Here is an 18,342-nt window from a genome sequence, read left to right on the forward strand (position 1 = left end):
CCAGTGGGGACACAGCTGACTCCATCCTGCAACTGTAGGGACAAGGGGGGCGTCTGTTATGAGAGATGCAGCCTGGGGAGCAGGGCCACCTCCCAACAGAAGTGGGGGCCGCAGACGGACCTCCTCGGCCTGCTAATGGTGCCTCTGCGGTCATGTTCCCTGTGTCCTGTTGGGGCTACCCACTGGCTGGACCCAAGAGGGGTCAGAGAGTGGGGGTCCCGGAGAGGAAGCCTCACAGGCTAGCCCCCTGCATGCAGGCCACAGGACCCTCACAGTCACCAAGGCCTGGCCCCCAGAGTTCCAGAGAGGGGGCTGGGCCAGTGATGAGAGCTTGGAGGCCAGCAGAATGCAATGGTCTTGGAGGCCCAGGAAGGAACAGAGGGAAGAGGGCGGGGCTGTGGGTGCACCCCAGAGTCATCAGGCCAGAAGATGGAGGCTGTGGGTGTACCCCAAAGTTGTGAGGCCAGAAGATGGGGGCTGTGGGTGTACCCCAGAGTCATCAGGCCAGAAGATGGGGGCTGTGGGTGCGCCCCAGAGTCATAAGGCCAGAAGATGGGGGCTGTGGGTGCGCCCCAGAGTTGTGAGGCCAGATGATGGGGGCTGTGGGGAGCGTGGGCAGCCAGATGAGCAGGAGCCCTGAGTCACAAGAGCAATCTCCCAGGGGCTCAAACGCTATGAAGTGGGCAGGAGTCCACCACGGGCCTAACCGCTCAGCTGGGTAGGGGCACCGGAGTCCCGAAATGGCAGGGAATGGGGCCAGGGTGCCGCCGGAGATCCAGGGCAAATCCGGATTTCAGCCACTTTTTCATCCCATAAATGGACTTTGAGCACCCACTGCCGGTGTGTGGATGGTTGACAGCGTGGACAAGGGTTTGAGCACCTGGATGAAAACACATGGCCCAGAGTCAAACATCCCAGGGTTCCCCTTAGACACCACCCAGATGGCGCAGCGGCTCAGATTTGTTTCCAGGTTTGCCGAGAACATCATGGGACACAAGCGCAGCTCCTGCCATGTGGGTGAGGATGCAGGGAACGGAGCAGGAGCTGCCCGGGGACACTGCAGGGTACAGCCCCGTCCCAACTCAGGGCAGCCCCTGCCCACTCCTCGCTGGGCCATGTCCAAGGGGAAGAGTCCCACCCTTTTCCTGGTGGATTCACCTGGGAGGTGACCACGGTCTTGCCTCCCCTGTATAACCTGATCCTGGATTAGGTGCACAGACTTCCGTGGACTGTGTCTGCAGTCTCATGTTCCAGGCTGGAGTGTCCCCTCTGAGGGTTCTCCTGTGGATGCTATGAGTGCACATTCCTGCCCTCCACCAATCAGGTTTGATTCCAGGTTTTAGTAGCCATGTTTGTTAAGGAGTAATTCCAGAATGGAAGGTAACTCCCAAGTTTCAAAAAAATCTTCCCCAAATGCACAGTCAGTTGTGTGAGTGTGCATCATGGAAGCTCCTCCCAAATACACATTCAGGCGTGAGTGTACATGGCTGGAGCTCCTGCCACAGTCGGTCTCGCTGTTGTCTTTCAGGTCAGCAAAGTGGAACGCGAGAAAAACCAGGAGCTGCGGCAGGTGCGCGAGCATGAGCAGCACAAGACCGCAGTCTTGCTCACAGAGCTCAAGACAAAGCTGCACGAGGAGAAGATGAAGGAGCTACAGGCCGTGCGTGAGACGCTGCTGCGGCAGCATGAGGCTGAGCTGCTCAGGGTCATCAAGATCAAGGACAACGAGAACCAGCGGCTGCAGGCACTGCTTAGTGCCCTGCGTGATGGTGGCCCTGACAAGGTCAAGACCGTGCTGCTGTCCGAGGCCAAGGAGGAGGCCAAGAAGGGGTTCGAGGTGGAGAAGGTCAAGATGCAGCAGGAGATCACCGAGCTCAAGGGTGCCAAGAGGCAGGTGGAGGAGGCGCTGACGCTGGTGATTCAGGCAGACAAGATCAAGGCCGCGGAGATCCGCAGTGTGTACCACCTACACCAGGAGGAGATCACCCGCATCAAGAAGGAGTGTGAGCGGGAGATCCGCAGGCTGGTACGTGGGCGGGCAGGGGCGGGCATGGGCGAGGGCACAGGTGTGGGCTTGGGGAGCACGCAGGTAGCACCTGGGCGGCTCTGGCTTCACCCCCCATGACATTCTCAGCACAGGCTCCTCATGCCACCCCTGTTGGTTTTGAGGACCCTAGAGTCATGAGACCACTAGAAAAGGTTCAGACCCACAGTCAGGCCCCTACAGGGCAGGCCAGACTCTCACCTCCCCTTCTCCACAAACACCAGCTCTACTTCCTTTCTTAACTTGGGCCAGAGCAAGAAACCTAGAAATCGGCACTGCCCATTCCCACCGCAGGGTTCACGGACACCTCTTCTTAGTGTCCCGGGTTATACCTGACGCCAGGCAGGGCTGTGTTTTGCGGCAGGAGTCCCACACGTCTTCATGGGGGGACTCAGAGGGAATTATCCAGTGATTCTCCAGTTGAACTCACTGGATCGAGAGAGGCGAGACCCGGAGGCCCCGGGGGGTGCGATGGCCTCTGGCTGCCCTGAGGTCCCCGTCTCTGCGGAACCATTGCACTTGGGCTGGACCAGATGAGCTGCCGGATTTGTGGGTCAATGAGGTCTAATGTTGGCACCTATACCTGGAGCATCCAAATAGCTCCAAAGACTCGGGCACCAGTAGTAGGCACCAGTAGAGTGGATGTTCTCAAAGGCCTGGGGTTCAGCTGACGAGAATGTCTGGGGATTGCGAGGGACTGATTGCACCCGATGCCCCGATGCCCCTTGTCCTTTGGAGAGGAGACTGTCCTGTGATTTGAGGGGAAACGGATCTCTGTCTTAGAGGTGCGTGCCCCAGCCCTGTGCCTCTTCAGGACCCCGAGCCCCGGGCACCTTGATGGGTTGCAGTGGTCTTTCCACGTGGTGTGACCGTGCACCTGGGGCAGCTTTCCTCTGCCTGCTTCCTGGGGCCTCTGGTCTCCAGGGATGGCCTCCAGGCTGGGCCAGCGTGTGGAACTCCCAGAGAGGAGCAGCCACTCTCCACACCTACAGCCAGGAGGGGAGAACCAGCCACTGTGGAGTAAATATGACCTTGCCACGGCGTACACATGGGTGCCCCCAAACATGCCTAACCTGGGTGATCCCCTTCCTTTCCAAAGTGGTCCCTGTTCCAACCTCCCCTACACCTCTTCGCCCTGTCCCAAGCCATATATCAATGTCACCTTAGCAACCCAAGGACCTGGTCCAAGCCAGCGCTCGTAAGAACTGGGTGCTTTCCTCGCATGACGCGGAGCTTGTTTTTCTGTGCAGGGAAGGAAGGAAGCACTGCCGCTGTCCGGGGAAGGTGGGAGGGACAGGCGGCTGCCTCTGCCCAGTGCCACACGACCCTTCCATTTGTCTTGGTTGGATTCGATGCTCTCAGTAGAGGAAGACGGCTTTTTTCTTAAGTAAAGGCTCGTAACAGAAACCAGCAGTTCCCTGCCATCCCCTCTCACCGTACTAGAGCAGCTACTCGTAACTCCTCTGGCTGATTCTTCTGGATTTTATTTCAAATTTTCGAAAGCGTGTTCCAACCTGTGTCTTCACTCTCCATCCTCGCCAGATCTCCCCCTCCACACAGGCTTCTCTGCAGGCAGGGGCAGGCTGATCCTAAAACCGCCCCCAAAGTGCAGGTGTGTTACCTGTTCTGTGGATTATCTTTTCCCCGTGCTCAGCAGCATCGTGTTATGATCTAAGGTCTTACATTTTAAAGTAAAACAGTCTAATTTGTTTATCTTCCCCTTTAGGATTGGCACTCACTTTGTCTTGTTTAGGAAATCTTTTGATCCCAAAGTTTGGAAGCCTCATCTTTTGAACATGTTATAGTTCCATCTTCCATACTTATATCTGTAGCAACCCTTGCTTAAAAGACCGTCTTTCCACTTCCCACAGCGCCTCTGCCAGCTCGCACCTGTTCTCACAAGAGTGGACTTTCTGCTGTGTCTCATCATCAGTCCCTCCTCCACCCTACTTTGTAGTAGTTATTCTAGCTTTATAAAAAGGCTTCATTTCTGGAGTAGCACGTTCTCCCACTTTGTTCGCCTTAAAGAGTAACCTGCCTCTTCTTGGCCCTCTAGAATTCCATATAAATTTCAGAATCATCTTTGCTCTAAATAAAAAAACTGTTGGAATTTTGTGATTTTAACCAAACTGTTCAAGGATAAATTTTAACAGAGGGTATAATCATGACTCTCATACCAACAGTGAACACATGTCAAAGATTTTATTAACTCATTACTTTCAACCAATGCAAATGAGGACTTGACCCACAGAGATTCACGTTCCCTGCCTGACAAAAACCATTTGCATTCCCATGCGCAGGAATCGCGTCCGCCTGTGCCCAGGAAATGAGCACTTTGCTCACATCCTTCTCAGAGTTTAACTGTTCTTTCCGTGGAGTCATAGAACAGCCTAATCAGAGACAAAGGCACACCCTCCTGGGGTCAGGTCATCCCCAGGGGCTCTGGCATTCCAGTACAAGGACAGTCAGAAATCTTCTCTTGCCTATTTCAAAGTCTTATATGATCTTTTCCTATAGAATCCGTAGATTTGGGACATCTCCTTTATTTATTGTTTCGATGCTTAAACACATATACACCCTGTCAGTGGGAAGACGGTGCTGCCCGTGAGAGGCCCCCCCCACCACCATCCAGGAACTCTGGGTCTGCTTGGGTCCTGTGGAGGAGGGACTGGCTGGGGGCTCACATCCCATCCACAGCGTGACTCGCCCCTTCCCCCAGGGGTGGCTGTTGGAGCCCAACCCAGTCCGCACAGCTGTTGGGATGCACTTCCTTCTTCTAGCCCTGACCACAGCTGCCCAAGGCCTCATCAGGGACACACCTCCCATCAGTTCATCCTCAGCCCCGTTCCCAGAGCCCAGCTATCTCTCTGTCTATATCCTGGTTTTGTGCAATTTAAATAATGAAAAACCCAGGGAGTACTTGGCTCCATGCCCAGAGCACAAGAGGTGCCCTGAGGGCATCAGCTGTGGTGATGGAGCTTCTGGTGGCACCAGGAATGCACTTAGAGGTGCATGCCCCAACCCTGTGCCTCTTCAGGACCCCGAGCCCCGGGCACCTTGATGGGTTGCAGTGGTCTTTCCACGTGGTGTGACCGTGCACTTGGGACACTTTCTTTCTGGGGACCCTGTCCCAGTGGGGCCCACTTGCCTAACTGACAAGGGCCCCAGGACCTCAGATCTTCTCCTTTAAGGCCATCATTTATGAGAGAACATCCCAGCCTCTAAAACCCAGTGATGACACGCAGGGCTGCTCTCCAGGCCCAGCTGTGAGGGAATGTGTGGAGTTAAATCTAGGTGTGAGGTGGAGGGGCTGGGAGAGCCGGGCAGGTGTGAGGTGGAGGGGCTGGGAGAGCCGGGCAGGTGTGAGGTGGGGGGGCTGGGAGAGCCGAGCAGGTGTGAGGTGGGGGGGCTGGGAGAGCCGGGCAGGTGTGAGGTGGGGGGGCTGGGAGAGCCGAGCAGGTGTGAGGTGGGGGGGCTGGGAGAGCCGGGCAGGTGTGAGGTGGGGGGGCTGGGAGAGCCGAGCAGGTGTGAGGTGGGGGGGCTGGGAGAGCCGGGCAGGTGTGAGGTGGGGGGGCTGGGAGAGCCGGGCAGGTGTGAGGTGGGGGGGCTGGGAGAGCCGGGCAGGTGTGAGGTGGGGGGGCTGGGAGAGCCGGGCAGGTGTGAGGTGGGGGGGCTGGGAGAGCCGGGCAGGTGTGCGGCCTCTCCAGCTGTGGGGCTGTGGCACAGTGCGGTGTCCAGCTGGGGGACAAGGGGCAGCTTCGTGAGTGGGGAAGTCTGGGATGGAAGCTGCTCAGAGAGGGACTCAGAGCAGGGCTGGGGTAGAAAAGTGGGAGGAAGGTGGCCCAGAGGTGGCCTAGCCCCAGGGGACTGGGGGCGGTCAGAGAAGAGGCAGACTGGGGTGAGGGTGGGGTTCAGAGGCAGGGCCCTGCCCTGAGAGTCAGCAGAGCCAGTAGAGCTGGGGGTGCAAAGCGCTGCTGGGCCTTTGAGCCTGGGACAGGACAGTGGCCTCCCAGGCCTGGCAGGAGCTGCAGGCGGAAGGAACATCATTTCCAGGTTCCAGGACAGCTGCCGACCCAGCTTACAAGGCCCCAGCAAGGCCAGGTGGGTGACAGAGGCCTCGGGTTCTCCCAGCGAGAGACCTCAGCTACTATTACAGCTGAAAATATCACACAACCTTGGTTCCTTACATCAGCCAAACATTTTGCTGTTTTTGTGACCATAGCACAGGCTGGCACCTGAGTCCCAGAACATTCTGGTATGGGATGCTCGGCCTCACCAGGCCCTGAGTGAGGACACAGTGGGTCAGGGATGGATCTCTGCTGCAGGGAGCACCAGCCTCTGGGAGGAATCGATCTTTGCTCACAGACATGTTCCCTGGAGAGCCGTCCCGTGCTGGCCCCCACCCCCCGGGTGTGGGCACATAGCTGTGGCCCTGCGAGGGTGGTATCTGAGTCTGGGGACGGACAGGCCTGGGGATGGAGCACTGTGGATGAGGCCGGCCTGACTGGGGCCCTGTGGGAGCTGGGGGTTTCTGTGCCTCCCTCGTCTACTTAGCACCACACGCGTGGCCACAACCCCAGCAAGAATGTGCTGTCTGAGGGCGCTGCTCCCACAGGGTGGAACCTGTCCCACCAAGGTCCACCCTGAGGACAGTGACGTCTGGCAGGGCTGGTGAAGGAGGGAGGGTCTGAGAGAGTCCTGGGTGTTCAGCACACACTCAGGACCATGATCTGCTCTTCCCAACATGGACCCCGTGATTCGAGGTTCTGCCTCCCTAACTCTGGCCAGCAAAGCCTGCTGTCTTTACTTTGGGTCCGTTTTGTTCACTACTCAGTCCCCAGCACCTAGGGTAGGTGTTCAATAAATATTTGTTGGATGGATTTCATCAAGTGGTGGCCCATTTGCAAAGAGCACAGCACCCCCATCCTCCCAAAGGCCCAGAGTCAGAGGCCTCCCAGCCCCCCGGTCGGCTCCCTGGTTTTTGGGACTCTGCCTGCCACCTGCCCCAGCACCCCAGCCTTGGCCCAGACACCAGCCTGACCGTGGGTCTTCTGGGCCGAGGCTCCTGGGTGCCAAGGGCCCATCTCAGGGCCCACTGGGCACCTCGGCTAGCCCTGGATGGGGAGAGACTGGAGGGGCCACACAGCAGGGCAGGGACTGGGCAGGGGCAGAAGCTCAGCCGGGCAGGGCCACACCTGCTCTCGGAGCATGGAGGCTTTAACAGGCAAGCCCCTGTCTTGTCTGGGGACCCTAAGTGCAGGCCCGGAAGTGTGGTACCTGGTTGGGGCTCAGGGTCTCAGAGAGGAAGCCAGGTGGAGGGGAGAGAGGAGAGGCCTGCAGAGTGGGGACGTAGGGGCCAACAGACAGCCCAGACAAGCACGGTCGCTGCTGCCAGGGCAGGGCAGGGCACAGCAGGGCTGCAAGGCTGCACTCAGGGCTGGGCTGCTAGAGAAGCTGCTAGAGAAACCACGTTATCCAGCGGGTCAGGAACGCCCTCTCCCTGCCCAGAAGGTTGTGGTGGGTGGCACTGGGGTCAAAGCTGCCTCTGTGCTGTACACATCAGAATGCCTTGGCTAGGGAGCTCAGGAATCACCCAATCACCCACTGGCCCAGGGTCCATCGTCTTCAGGCCCTAATGATTCCACTGTGTAGACCCCTTGATTTTACAGCAGGGGAACCTGGAGCCTCAGAAGGCTCCAGAGCCAAATCCTCCCCTGTAAGTGACCCACTCCATGCTCCGGGAGAAGCTGGGCTCCTGGAGAAGCTGGTGCTCCGGGAGAAGCTGGTGTTCTGGGAGAAGCTGGGCTCCCAGCGGCTTTCTTGGCCAAATTTCTGCTAAAGTCAGACGTGGAAGGGGTGAGGCACTTCCCACCCACAGGTATGTGATGACCGTACCAATGCCCTGTCCCCTGTGCATCTGGCTGGTGACAGGCTCTGAGGACAGGGCTGAGCTAGGGCCCCAGGAGCAGCTGTGTGGCAGATCTGTGCCATGTCATCACGGAGCCTGAGAGAGCTGTCTGGGTGCATGCAGCTACTGCACGCTCAGCACGTTTGCTAAAACACAAGCTCAGACTGTTGTTAAAGACTCTATAAATTCAAAGAATTACAGGCAAAAGCCAGTTTCTCCTTTCCCATAAAGATCTGTGATTTATAATACGGGTTCCTCCTCCCCCAGTTGTCTAGACAGCTAGTTAAAGTGGAATGCTAATGTACAGCAGTGATTAAAACCCCACACAAATATGGCTGTAAAAATGAGGTCAGTTTCTCCCCAACTGCTATTTTGGGGGTGGGAGTGGGAGGAGTAGCCTGTCCTTGCTTTTCGCCTGGAGACCGGCGTGAGGTAAGTGGCCGAGAGCTTGTGCCAGGCCCTTGCTCTCTCATGGTGTCGCGCAGAGTCTGGGCATCAGTGTGTCTTCAAAACTGGCGTTGCCGAACGCAGCAGCAGCAGCTTCCTTTGAGCCCCAAGCCTGGCTCCCACACAATGCTTTGGTTTTGCTGAAAACCCCAGATTGTGATTTCCAGCCATCCACAGCCAGATGCTGCATCGGCTTCTGGGGCCAAAGCCTCGCCGCACAGGCGCTTGCCTTGCAAACGATGAGGGAGTCCTTGAGGTAAGGCCCCGCCCTCGAGTAGCTGCCCACAGTCCTGGCTGTGGATGTCCAGAGACACCTGCTTGGGACGAGTTTGGGAATATTGAGAGCTTTTTTTTTTTTTTTTTTTTTTTTGAGACGGAGTCTCGCTCTGTCGCCCAGGCTGGAGTGCAGTGGCGCGATCCCGGCTCACTGCAAGCTCCGCCTCCCGGGTTCACGCCATTCTCCTGCCTCAGCCTCCCAAGTAGCTGGGACTACAGGCGCCCGCCACCTTGCCCGGCTAGTTTTTTTTTTTGTATTTTTCAGTAGAGACGGGGTTTCACCGTGTTAGCCAGGATGGTCTCGATCTCCTGACCTCGTGATCCGCCCGTCTCGGCCTCCCAAAGTGCTGGGATTACAGGCTTGAGCCACTGCGCCCGGCCGAATATTGAGAGCTTTTACAGTCCCAGGGCACAGGTGCACAGAACTAACCCAGAATTTCTGGAGCGTGACACCTGGCATCAAGGTTCGCTTTTCTTTCCATGTTGTGGATGTTGAGGAAACGTCTACAGAGAACAGGCTCAAATCTGAAGGAAATGTGTGATGCTCTGGGTGGGGGGGTGTGTCCACCGTGACCCAGCACTGGGGTGGAGGCCCAGCAGGGCTGCCCGTCCCAGCAGCACCCGTCCTGCTGCTGCTGCTTTGCCCACCCCAGCGTGTCACAGCCGAGCCGGCCATGTCGCCTATATCCATTGCCAAACTGTCATCTGTCCAACCCTAGCACATCACAGCCGAGCCGGCTGGCCGCGCCATACACGTCCATTGCCACGTGATCATCCATCCAACCCTGGCACATCACAGCTAAGCCGGCCAGCCGTGCCATACACATCCATTGCCATGTGATCACACGTCCCACCCTGGCAGATCGTAGCCAAGCCGGCCGGCCGCACTGCACACATCCATTGCCATGTGATCACATGTCCCACCCTGGCACATCACAGCCAAGCCGGCCGCGCCGCACATGTCCATTGCCACGCGGTCACCCATCCTGTGAGAGGCACTGGAGTCATGTCCCACACGTGGCCGTCATACGAGCACTGGTCACATCCTGGGTGGCCACGTACATGCCTTTCTCTTGTGCGTTCACGGGGCGAAGAGGGGAATTGCGGGGTAATGAGTCGAGCAGACGCTTTACCTCAAGACAGAAAAGCCACTCGGCTGGTGGGCAGAGCCCCACTTCACTCCACACCCTCGTCAGGGACAGTATCACCACTTCTTTAGGAAAGCGGCGAGAGAGAGAGCTGGCCGTTCCGGTGCCCATCCGCATATCACCTTTCGTAAGACACCGGCTCATGTCTATCCCACCTCTAAGCCGGAGTATTCATCTTCTCCCCGCTGACGGCTTCTCTCAGTTTGTGGCAGACCCAGTCATCTTCCTCATGCTGGCTTTGGATGAAAGAAGTTTGGCATTTTAAGGAAGCCCAATTTGTTGGTTTCTTTTGTGTGCTGTGTGTGTCCGGTTTGGACATCCTCGGCCCCTCCGAGGGCATGAAGGTGCCCCGTCTGTGTTGCTCAGATGCTTTATTGTTTTTCTCAACATTTAATTCTATAATTCATCCGAGTTCAGTTTTTGTGAATAGTATGAGATGGGGACATGTTCCCTGCTTGCCGTGTGGATATCCAACTATTCCAGGATCGTTTTTCAAAGACTGTCCTCCCCTGTGCTGCAGTAGCACCTCGGTCGTGTATCGAGTGAGCCCACAGCTGTGGGCTCTTTCCAGGCCCCGTTATATTCTGCTGGTCTGTTGCTCTGCCCCGCGTCATTAGTACCATGTCTTAGTTCTGACACTTTAAAGTACATCCTGACATCTAGTCGTCTAAGTTCTACAACTTCTTTCTTTCTCTTCTTCAAGATTATTATTGCTTTTCTGTATGAAACTTAAAAGAGCTTGTCAGTTTCCACAGAAAAACTGGCACCTTGAACCTCAACGAACCTGGTGTATTTACTGTTACATTTTCTCTTCTGTCAGCCATGTTTTGTAAATTTCAGTGTAGAGGTCTTATGTATCATTGTATCCTTGCTAAAATTATTCCTAAATATTTAATGCTTCATGCTGTTATAAATGGTCGGCTTTTCAAATTTTAAAATATTATTTTCCAATTATTTTTTGCTGCTATACAGAAATACAATTGATTTTTATATCGATCTATCCTGCAGCCTTGCTAAATGTACTTATTAATTCTAACAACTTGTTTGTATATTTTAAAAATATTTTCCATGTACACATAATCATGTTGTATGTCAACAAAGACAGTTTTGGGGGTTGTATTTTTGAGAGATAGGTTCTCATGATCGTATCTCACTGCAGCTGTAAACTCATGGGCGCACTCATGGGTCCTCCCGCCTCATCTCCCAAAGTGCTGGGATGACAGGAGTGGCCACCATACGTCATCCCAAAGACAATTTAAGTCTTCGTTTCCAAGCTCACACCTTTTGCTTTTTTCTTTGCCTTGATGCACTGTGAAGGCCTGCAGTGTAACTGTGAACAGAAGTGTTGAGAGTGACCACCCACATGTCCTAATTCCCAGCTGCTGGTGAAAGTATCAAATATTCATTTCACTGAGTGTGACGTCAGTTGCAGGTTGGTTGGTTGGTTTTGCTTTTGTTTTTGTTGGGTTCTTTGGCAATACTTTTTTTTGTTTGTTTTTTCTGGACACAATCTCGCTCTGTCACCCAGGCTGTGGAGTGCGGTGGTACAATCACAGCTCACTGCAGCCTTGGCCTCCCAGGCTCAAGTGATCCTCCCATCTCAGCCTCCTGAGTAGCTGGCACTACAGGCACATGCCACCATACCTGGCTAAGTTTTAAATTTTTTGTAGAGACAGGGTCTCGCCTTGTTGCCCAGGCTGGTCTTGGACTCACTGGGCTTAATTGATACTCCTAAAGTGCTGTGATTGCAGGTGTGAACCACTGCACTCTCCTGAAGTGCTGTGATTACAGGTGTGAGCCACTGCGCTCTCCTGAAGTGCTGTGATTACAGGTGTGAGTCATTGCACTCTCCTGAAGTGCTGTGATTACAGGTGTGAGCCATGGCGCTCTCCTGAAGTGCTGTGACTACAGGTGTGAGTCATTGCACTCTCCTGAAGTGCTGTGATTACAGGTGTGAGCCATGGTGCTCTCCTGAAGTGCTGTGACTACAGGTGTGAGTCATTGCACTCTCCTGAAGTGCTGTGATTACAGGTGTGAGCCATGGCGCTCTCCTGAAGTGCTGTGATTACAGGTGTGAGTCATTGCACTCTCCTGAAGTGCTGTGATTACAGGTGTGAGCCACTGCACTCTCCTGAAGTGCTGTGATTACAGGTGTGAGTCATTGCACTCTCCTGAAGTGCTGTGATTACAGGTGTGAGCCATGGCGCTCTCCTGAAGTGCTGTGACTACAGGTGTGAGTCATTGCACTCTCCTGAAGTGCTGTGATTACAGGTGTGAGCCATGGCGCTCTCCTGAAGTGCTGTGATTACAGGTGTGAGCCACTGCACTCTCCTGAAGTGCTGTGATTACAGATGTGAGCCACTGCACTCTCCTGAAGTGCTGTGATTACAGGTATGAGCCACTGCACTCTCCTGAAGTGCTGTGATTACAGGTATGAGCCATTGCACTCTCCTGAAGTGCTGTGATTACAGGTATGAGCCACTGCAATCTTCTGAAGTGCTGTGACTACGGGTGTGAGCCATTGCACTCTCCTGAAGTGCTGTGATTACAGGTGTGAACCACTGCAATCTTCTGAAGTGCTGTGACTACGGGTGTGAGTCATTGCACTCTCCTGAAGTGCTGTGATTACAGGTGTGAACTACTGCAATCTTCTGAAGTGCTGTGACTACGGGTGTGAGTCATTGCACTCTCCTGAAGTGCTGTGATTACAGGTGTGAGCCATGGCGCTCTCCTGAAGTGCTGTGATTACAGGTGTGAGTCATTGCACTCTCCTGAAGTGCTGTGATTACAGGTGTGAGCCACTGCACTCTCCTGAAGTGCTGTGATTACAGGTGTGAGTCATTGCACTCTCCTGAAGTGCTGTGATTACAGGTGTGAGCCATGGCGCTCTCCTGAAGTGCTGTGACTACAGGTGTGAGTCATTGCACTCTCCTGAAGTGCTGTGATTACAGGTGTGAGCCATGGTGCTCTCCTGAAGTGCTGTGACTACAGGTGTGAGTCATTGCACTCTCCTGAAGTGCTGTGATTACAGGTGTGAGCCATGGCGCTCTCCTGAAGTGCTGTGATTACAGGTGTGAGTCATTGCACTCTCCTGAAGTGCTGTGATTACAGATGTGAGCCACTGCACTCTCCTGAAGTGCTGTGATTACAGGTATGAGCCACTGCACTCTCCTGAAGTGCTGTGATTACAGGTATGAGCCATTGCACTCTCCTGAAGTGCTGTGATTACAGGTATGAGCCACTGCAATCTTCTGAAGTGCTGTGACTACGGGTGTGAGCCATTGCACTCTCCTGAAGTGCTGTGATTACAGGTGTGAACCACTGCAATCTTCTGAAGTGCTGTGACTACGGGTGTGAGTCATTGCACTCTCCTGAAGTGCTGTGATTACAGGTGTGAACTACTGCAATCTTCTGAAGTGCTGTGACTACGGGTGTGAGTCATTGCACTCTCCTGAAGTGCTGTGATTAGAGGTGTGAGCCATTGCACTCTCCTGAAGTGCTGTGATTACAGGTGTGAGCCTTTGTGTCCAGCCAACATACTCTTCATCAGATTAAGAAAATTCCCTTGTATTCCTACTTTGCTAAGCATTTTTTTCGTGAATGGCTATGGAATTCTGTCAAATGCTTTTTATGCATAAATCAAAATGATCATTATTTTTTTCTTTATTCTGTTGATGAGATGACACGTTAATTGGCTTTTAAGTATAAAATAAGCATTGTATTTTTGGAATAAATTTTACTGGGCCATGATGTCTATTTTATATATAAGTATACACTGGATTTAGGATTTTTTTCCAACTTTTTATAATGTCCTTGCCAAGTTATGGTATCTAGATTTGGCTGGCCTCATAAAATGATTTTGGAAGTATTTTGCTTTTTCTATTCTCTCAGTGAGTTTGTTCAATGTAAGTATATTTCTTAAGTGTTTGGAAAATTCACCAAAGAAGCTATTTGAGTCAGGAGTTTTGTGACATATTTTTAAATTACAAATTAAATGTATTTAATATAAACTTCAGATTTTATATTTATTTTTATGTTAAGTTTGGTAAAATAGATTCTTCAAGGAGTATGTTCAGTTCATACACGTCTTCCCACTTGTTGACATTAGACTTTTCTTTTTTTTCCTGAGACGGAATCTCACTCTGTTGCCCAGGCTGGAGTGCAGTGGTGCCATCTTGGCTCACTGCAACCTCCACCTCCTGGGTTCAAGCAATTCTCCTGCCTCAGCCTCCCGAGTAGCTGGGATTACAGGTGTGCACCACCATGCCTGGCTAATTTTTTTGTGTGTGGGGGGGGGGTTTTAAGTAGAGACAGGGTTTCACCATGTTGGCCAGGCTGGTCTTGAACTCCTGACCTCAGGTGATCCACCTGCCTCAACCTCCCAAAGTGCTGGGATTACAGGTGTGAGCCACCGCACCTGACTGCTCGCTAGACTTTTGATCAGAGCTTCTTGTTATCTATTCACTGTCTCTTGTTTCATTCCTGATGCTAGGAATTTGTGTTCTTTTCTCTCTGTTTTTTACTCTCGTCCCCCTGCCCCCTTTTTTTTTCCTCCCTCCTCCTCCCTCTCTCTACTCCTTGCCTTGGATGAGGTTATCCCATGGGGTTATCCAACCATTGTATGGGATTATCTCCTTTTTGTCAACATTTAGTGCTATTCCATTAGTTGTTACAGAGAAATATTAACATGTATCCTTAACTACATTCTATCATAAATTAGTAATTTTGCCATATACCCAAAATACAAGTACCTTATAGGGCAATAGGTCAACCCCATTTACCCACTTCTCCTATTATGGTCATATATTTTACTTTGACACATGTCATAAGCCCCCAAAGAAATGGCTTTTACTGTTGCCATAAGCAGCCAATGGTCTTTTATATTTATATCTTCACAGGTTCTCGTCTGCAGTCTTTTCCCTTCAGCCTGAAAGATTCCCTTTAGAATTATTTGCATTGTGGGTGTATTAACAAAGGATGCTCTCCACTTTTGTCTAAGGACATCTTGACTTGCCTTCATTTTCCAAGGATGTATTCATTGAGCCTGGAACTCTCACATTGTCAGACATTTTTCTTAGCACTCAAAAGATGTCCTGCCAGTGTCCTCTGATTTTGTTAGTTTCTGTTGAAAAGCCGGCCGTCACTCTTAGAGTTGTTGCTTCAGGCAATGTGTCTTTTTTCCTGTCTACTTTTAAGATATTCTCTTTAACTCTGGTTTTCATCAATTTCACTATGATGTGTCTAGGTGTGTTTTTGTAATTAAAAAAAAAATACTGCTTGGGGACAGCTGAGCTTCTTGAATCTGAAGTGATGTCTTTCACCAGATACGGAACATTCTTGACCATTATTTAGTCAAACATTACTTCTCCTCCTTTCTCTTTCTGGGATTCCAATCACATGTATATTAGACACTTTGACTATAGCTTACAGTTTTCTTGAGCTCTATTCTGTTTTATTTTTCTGTTTTTCCTTTTGTGCCTTGGTTGGATATTTTCTATCATTTGATCTTGGGTTTGTGATTTTACTGTGTCCAGTCTGCTTTGAGACCTTTGTAATGAATTTCTAATTTTAGACCTTGTATGTAGGATTTGAGTGCCTACTTAATTCTTTTTAAGAATAGATCCTGATTCTCATTTGAATTAGTGCATTTTAGTCATTTTATTATCTCTGTTAGAAAAATATGTGTTAATTACATTAGTTTTAGTGAGTTAATTACAATGATTTAAAAAGTTCTTATCTGCTTACTTCAATACCCTCACCATCTCTGGGTCTGTTTCTATCAGTCATAATTATTTTTTAAGTTCTTGCTGACTAACTCTAGTCATCTTTTGATTTGTTGCCATAGAATTAGCTTCATTATTGGTTATTTTTCCCTGCTTCTTCACGTGTCTAATGATTTTCATTAAATTCTTGGCACTGTGGGTGCACATGTCTAATGATGCTCGGTATATTCTTGGCACTGTGGGTGATGTGTTGTGAGGCTGAGCATTATGTTATTGTTGTCTTAAGAATGTTGACTTTTGTTCAAGCAGACAGGTACTGACCAGCAGATTACCTGGATCCTTTTGAGGTGTGGTTTCAGGCTTTGTTAGGTAAGGTCTGTTTAGTTTCTCTTAATATGAAGTTTTTACTCCTAGGACATTGTCCTGCCCCTAGAGTGTAACCTTTGCAGGGTCTAGAGAAATCCCTATGATCTTCTATTCTGTCTGAGCTTGAATTGCAATGTCTCCACAGCCGTGTGCGACCACTTACGTTTCTACTAACCATTCAGATTCTCAGGAACTGTTTCCTGCAAGGCTTCTGGGAGTCCTGCCTTGCACACGTACAGTTAGCAGTGGACCAAGGACCTAAGGGAATCCTTAGTCAGATCTTTGGCACTCCTTTTCTGCCATTCCCTCCTCCACTCTCCAAATCCCAGCTGCTGTAGTAGCCCCAACCAAATTCTAATCTTAGTTTCCTGCAACAGGAGAGGCCTCTGCGGCTCAGGGCTCTGTTTCCCAGGAGAGAGGTTGCGAGAACACCCTCAGGGAAAACGTTAGGGGAGGTGGGGCCCTGTGATGAGAGGCACTGATCTACAGGCTCAGGGATCTGCCTGTGGACAGCGGTCACAGGGGCTGTGACGCTGTGTGTCCGGGGCCCTGTGCTGACAGGCACTGATTTCCTTGTCTCCTTCTCCTGCTCCTGTGTTGTGTATCTTGTTCAGCTTCTAGAGTTGTTCACCGCAGAAAGGTAAGTCTAATGCCAACTACCCCATCATGTCTGGAACCAGAAGTTTTCTGGGCATCAGTCTTTTTTTTTTTTTTTTTTTTTAAGAGAAAGCTTTTTAGGTGATTCCAGCACGAGACCACCAGGCTTGGGAACCACCTTCTCATGGTGCTGGCAGATTATCCCATGATTGAGGGGGACCTGGACATTCTGTCTAGAGAAAAATTCCCAAGGGTTAATTCCCAGACATGGAGTAAGTTCTGGTGTCTCTGGGACACCAAAGGGCTTGGGCTCCTAAAATGTCACATTTCCCTCATCTTACAAGCTCTCCTACCTACCAGAGGCTGAGGGAGGCTTGGCTGCCTCTTCTAGCACCTCCAACCACCCCCGTGCCTCCCCCCACCATCCAGGTGACAGGGAATCACAGGACCAGGCTCTGTATCTCATCTGTGTATTTTTTCTCATCTCCGCCACCCATTCTAAGCTCTTGGGAGCTGGGTGACGGGGGTCCTTCCTTCTCTCATCAAGACCCTCTGTGCTAGGAAAACAAGCCCCAGCTAGGACAAGGCACATCTTCTTCCTTACCTCTAGCACATCCGCTGGGAGCAGCAGCCTTTTCTGTCTCACAAGGCGCATTCGTATGCTCAAGTCACCACCCACGGAACCAAAAGTCGATGCGGAGGGAGGGCTCCCCTGAGGCGCAGACCCCTCTGGAGGAAGAGGTGGTGTGAGTGGCACCCGCCAGGCATGAGGGCTCCCTGCACAGGCCCAGGCTTTGGAAGGAGTCCTGGCTCCATGGGCCCAGGGTCAGGAGACCTGCTGTGGGGGTCGCAGGTACTCTGCCAACACCTTAGGCAGTCACCTGTCTGCAGCACTGAGGCGTGGTCAGCACAGTTGGGAGCAGCCACAGCAGCCGGTGACTATGCTGGGGATGACGTGCCCTGTGTAGTGAGCGTGCTTCATGGGCGTGGCGGGACACACGCGTGCAGGGGCCTCAGCACTGTGGGGCAGTGGTGAGATCATGTCTGTGGGCTTCACAGTCAGCAGGGAGGCTTGTAAAATGCAGCTTCCCAGGCTCCACCCTAGAAGTTCTAACTGCGCATCTGGGGGGCTCAGGGACCTGGCCATGAACAACTGTCACAGGTGGCTGTGATGCTGCATGTTGGGGTCCCATGCTGAGAGACACTGCGGGGCATGCCTGGGGGCAGGCGGGTCAGGGGCGGGCAGCGTGGAGGGGCATCTTCTCTCCTCCAGCCTCAGCATCGGCCTGCACACCCCCTGCCCTGGAGACCACCGTCCCAAGAGCTTCTCTCCAGTTTCCAGGCATCCTCTGCAGCTGGGAGTGAGGGGGTCCTGATAAAAGAAAATCTTGTTTGAGTCTGAGAGTGTGAGCGCCAGGCTGCAGGCACAGCTGCTGATGGACACGCTCTTATTTCACCGGCCCCCTTGCCACTAACTGTGTTGCCTCTTTCAGTGTTGCTGTGTGCAGAGAAGATGGGGATTTAGCAATTAAGGATTTCTTTTCTTCTATTCAGCTCATCACTTGCTCCATCCGGGCTAATTAGACGCCTCCTTTCTTTGTTTCCAAGCTAACTTCAGCAATAGCAGATTTATTAGCTTGTTTAAACCTCAAACAATGAGTAAAGCAGCAAGATATCCCATTCTGCTCTGTTGTTCGAAAATATATTTCAAACTGAGCTGTTCATCCCCGAAGACCTTGTCTTCTCGTAAATCTAGTGCCGTGGATAATGACGTCCAAAGTGCCGAGCGTGTCTGTCTGAAGAGTGGGGGGCCGTCGGGTCAGCTGTGCTGCG

At 52.1% G+C, this 18,342-nt stretch overlaps 1 protein-coding gene across 13 annotated transcripts in view; it reads left to right on the forward strand.

The window, feature by feature from the left end:
• The window catches only part of JAKMIP3 (Janus kinase and microtubule interacting protein 3), a 135,322-nt gene that overhangs the window by 77,847 nt on the left and 39,133 nt on the right, over nucleotides 1-18,342 (forward strand). For all 13 annotated transcript variants that reach the window (XM_073019461.1, XM_073019462.1, XM_073019460.1 and 10 more), the window contains exon 3: nucleotides 1,529-2,026. In XM_073019461.1, the coding sequence (XP_072875562.1) occupies nucleotides 1,529-2,026 (498 nt within the window). The remainder of the gene's footprint in view (nucleotides 1-1,528; nucleotides 2,027-18,342) is intronic.

Source organism: Chlorocebus sabaeus, chromosome 9 (assembly GCF_047675955.1).
Source record: "Chlorocebus sabaeus isolate Y175 chromosome 9, mChlSab1.0.hap1, whole genome shotgun sequence".
Classification (NCBI taxonomy): Eukaryota; Metazoa; Chordata; class Mammalia; order Primates; family Cercopithecidae; genus Chlorocebus; species Chlorocebus sabaeus.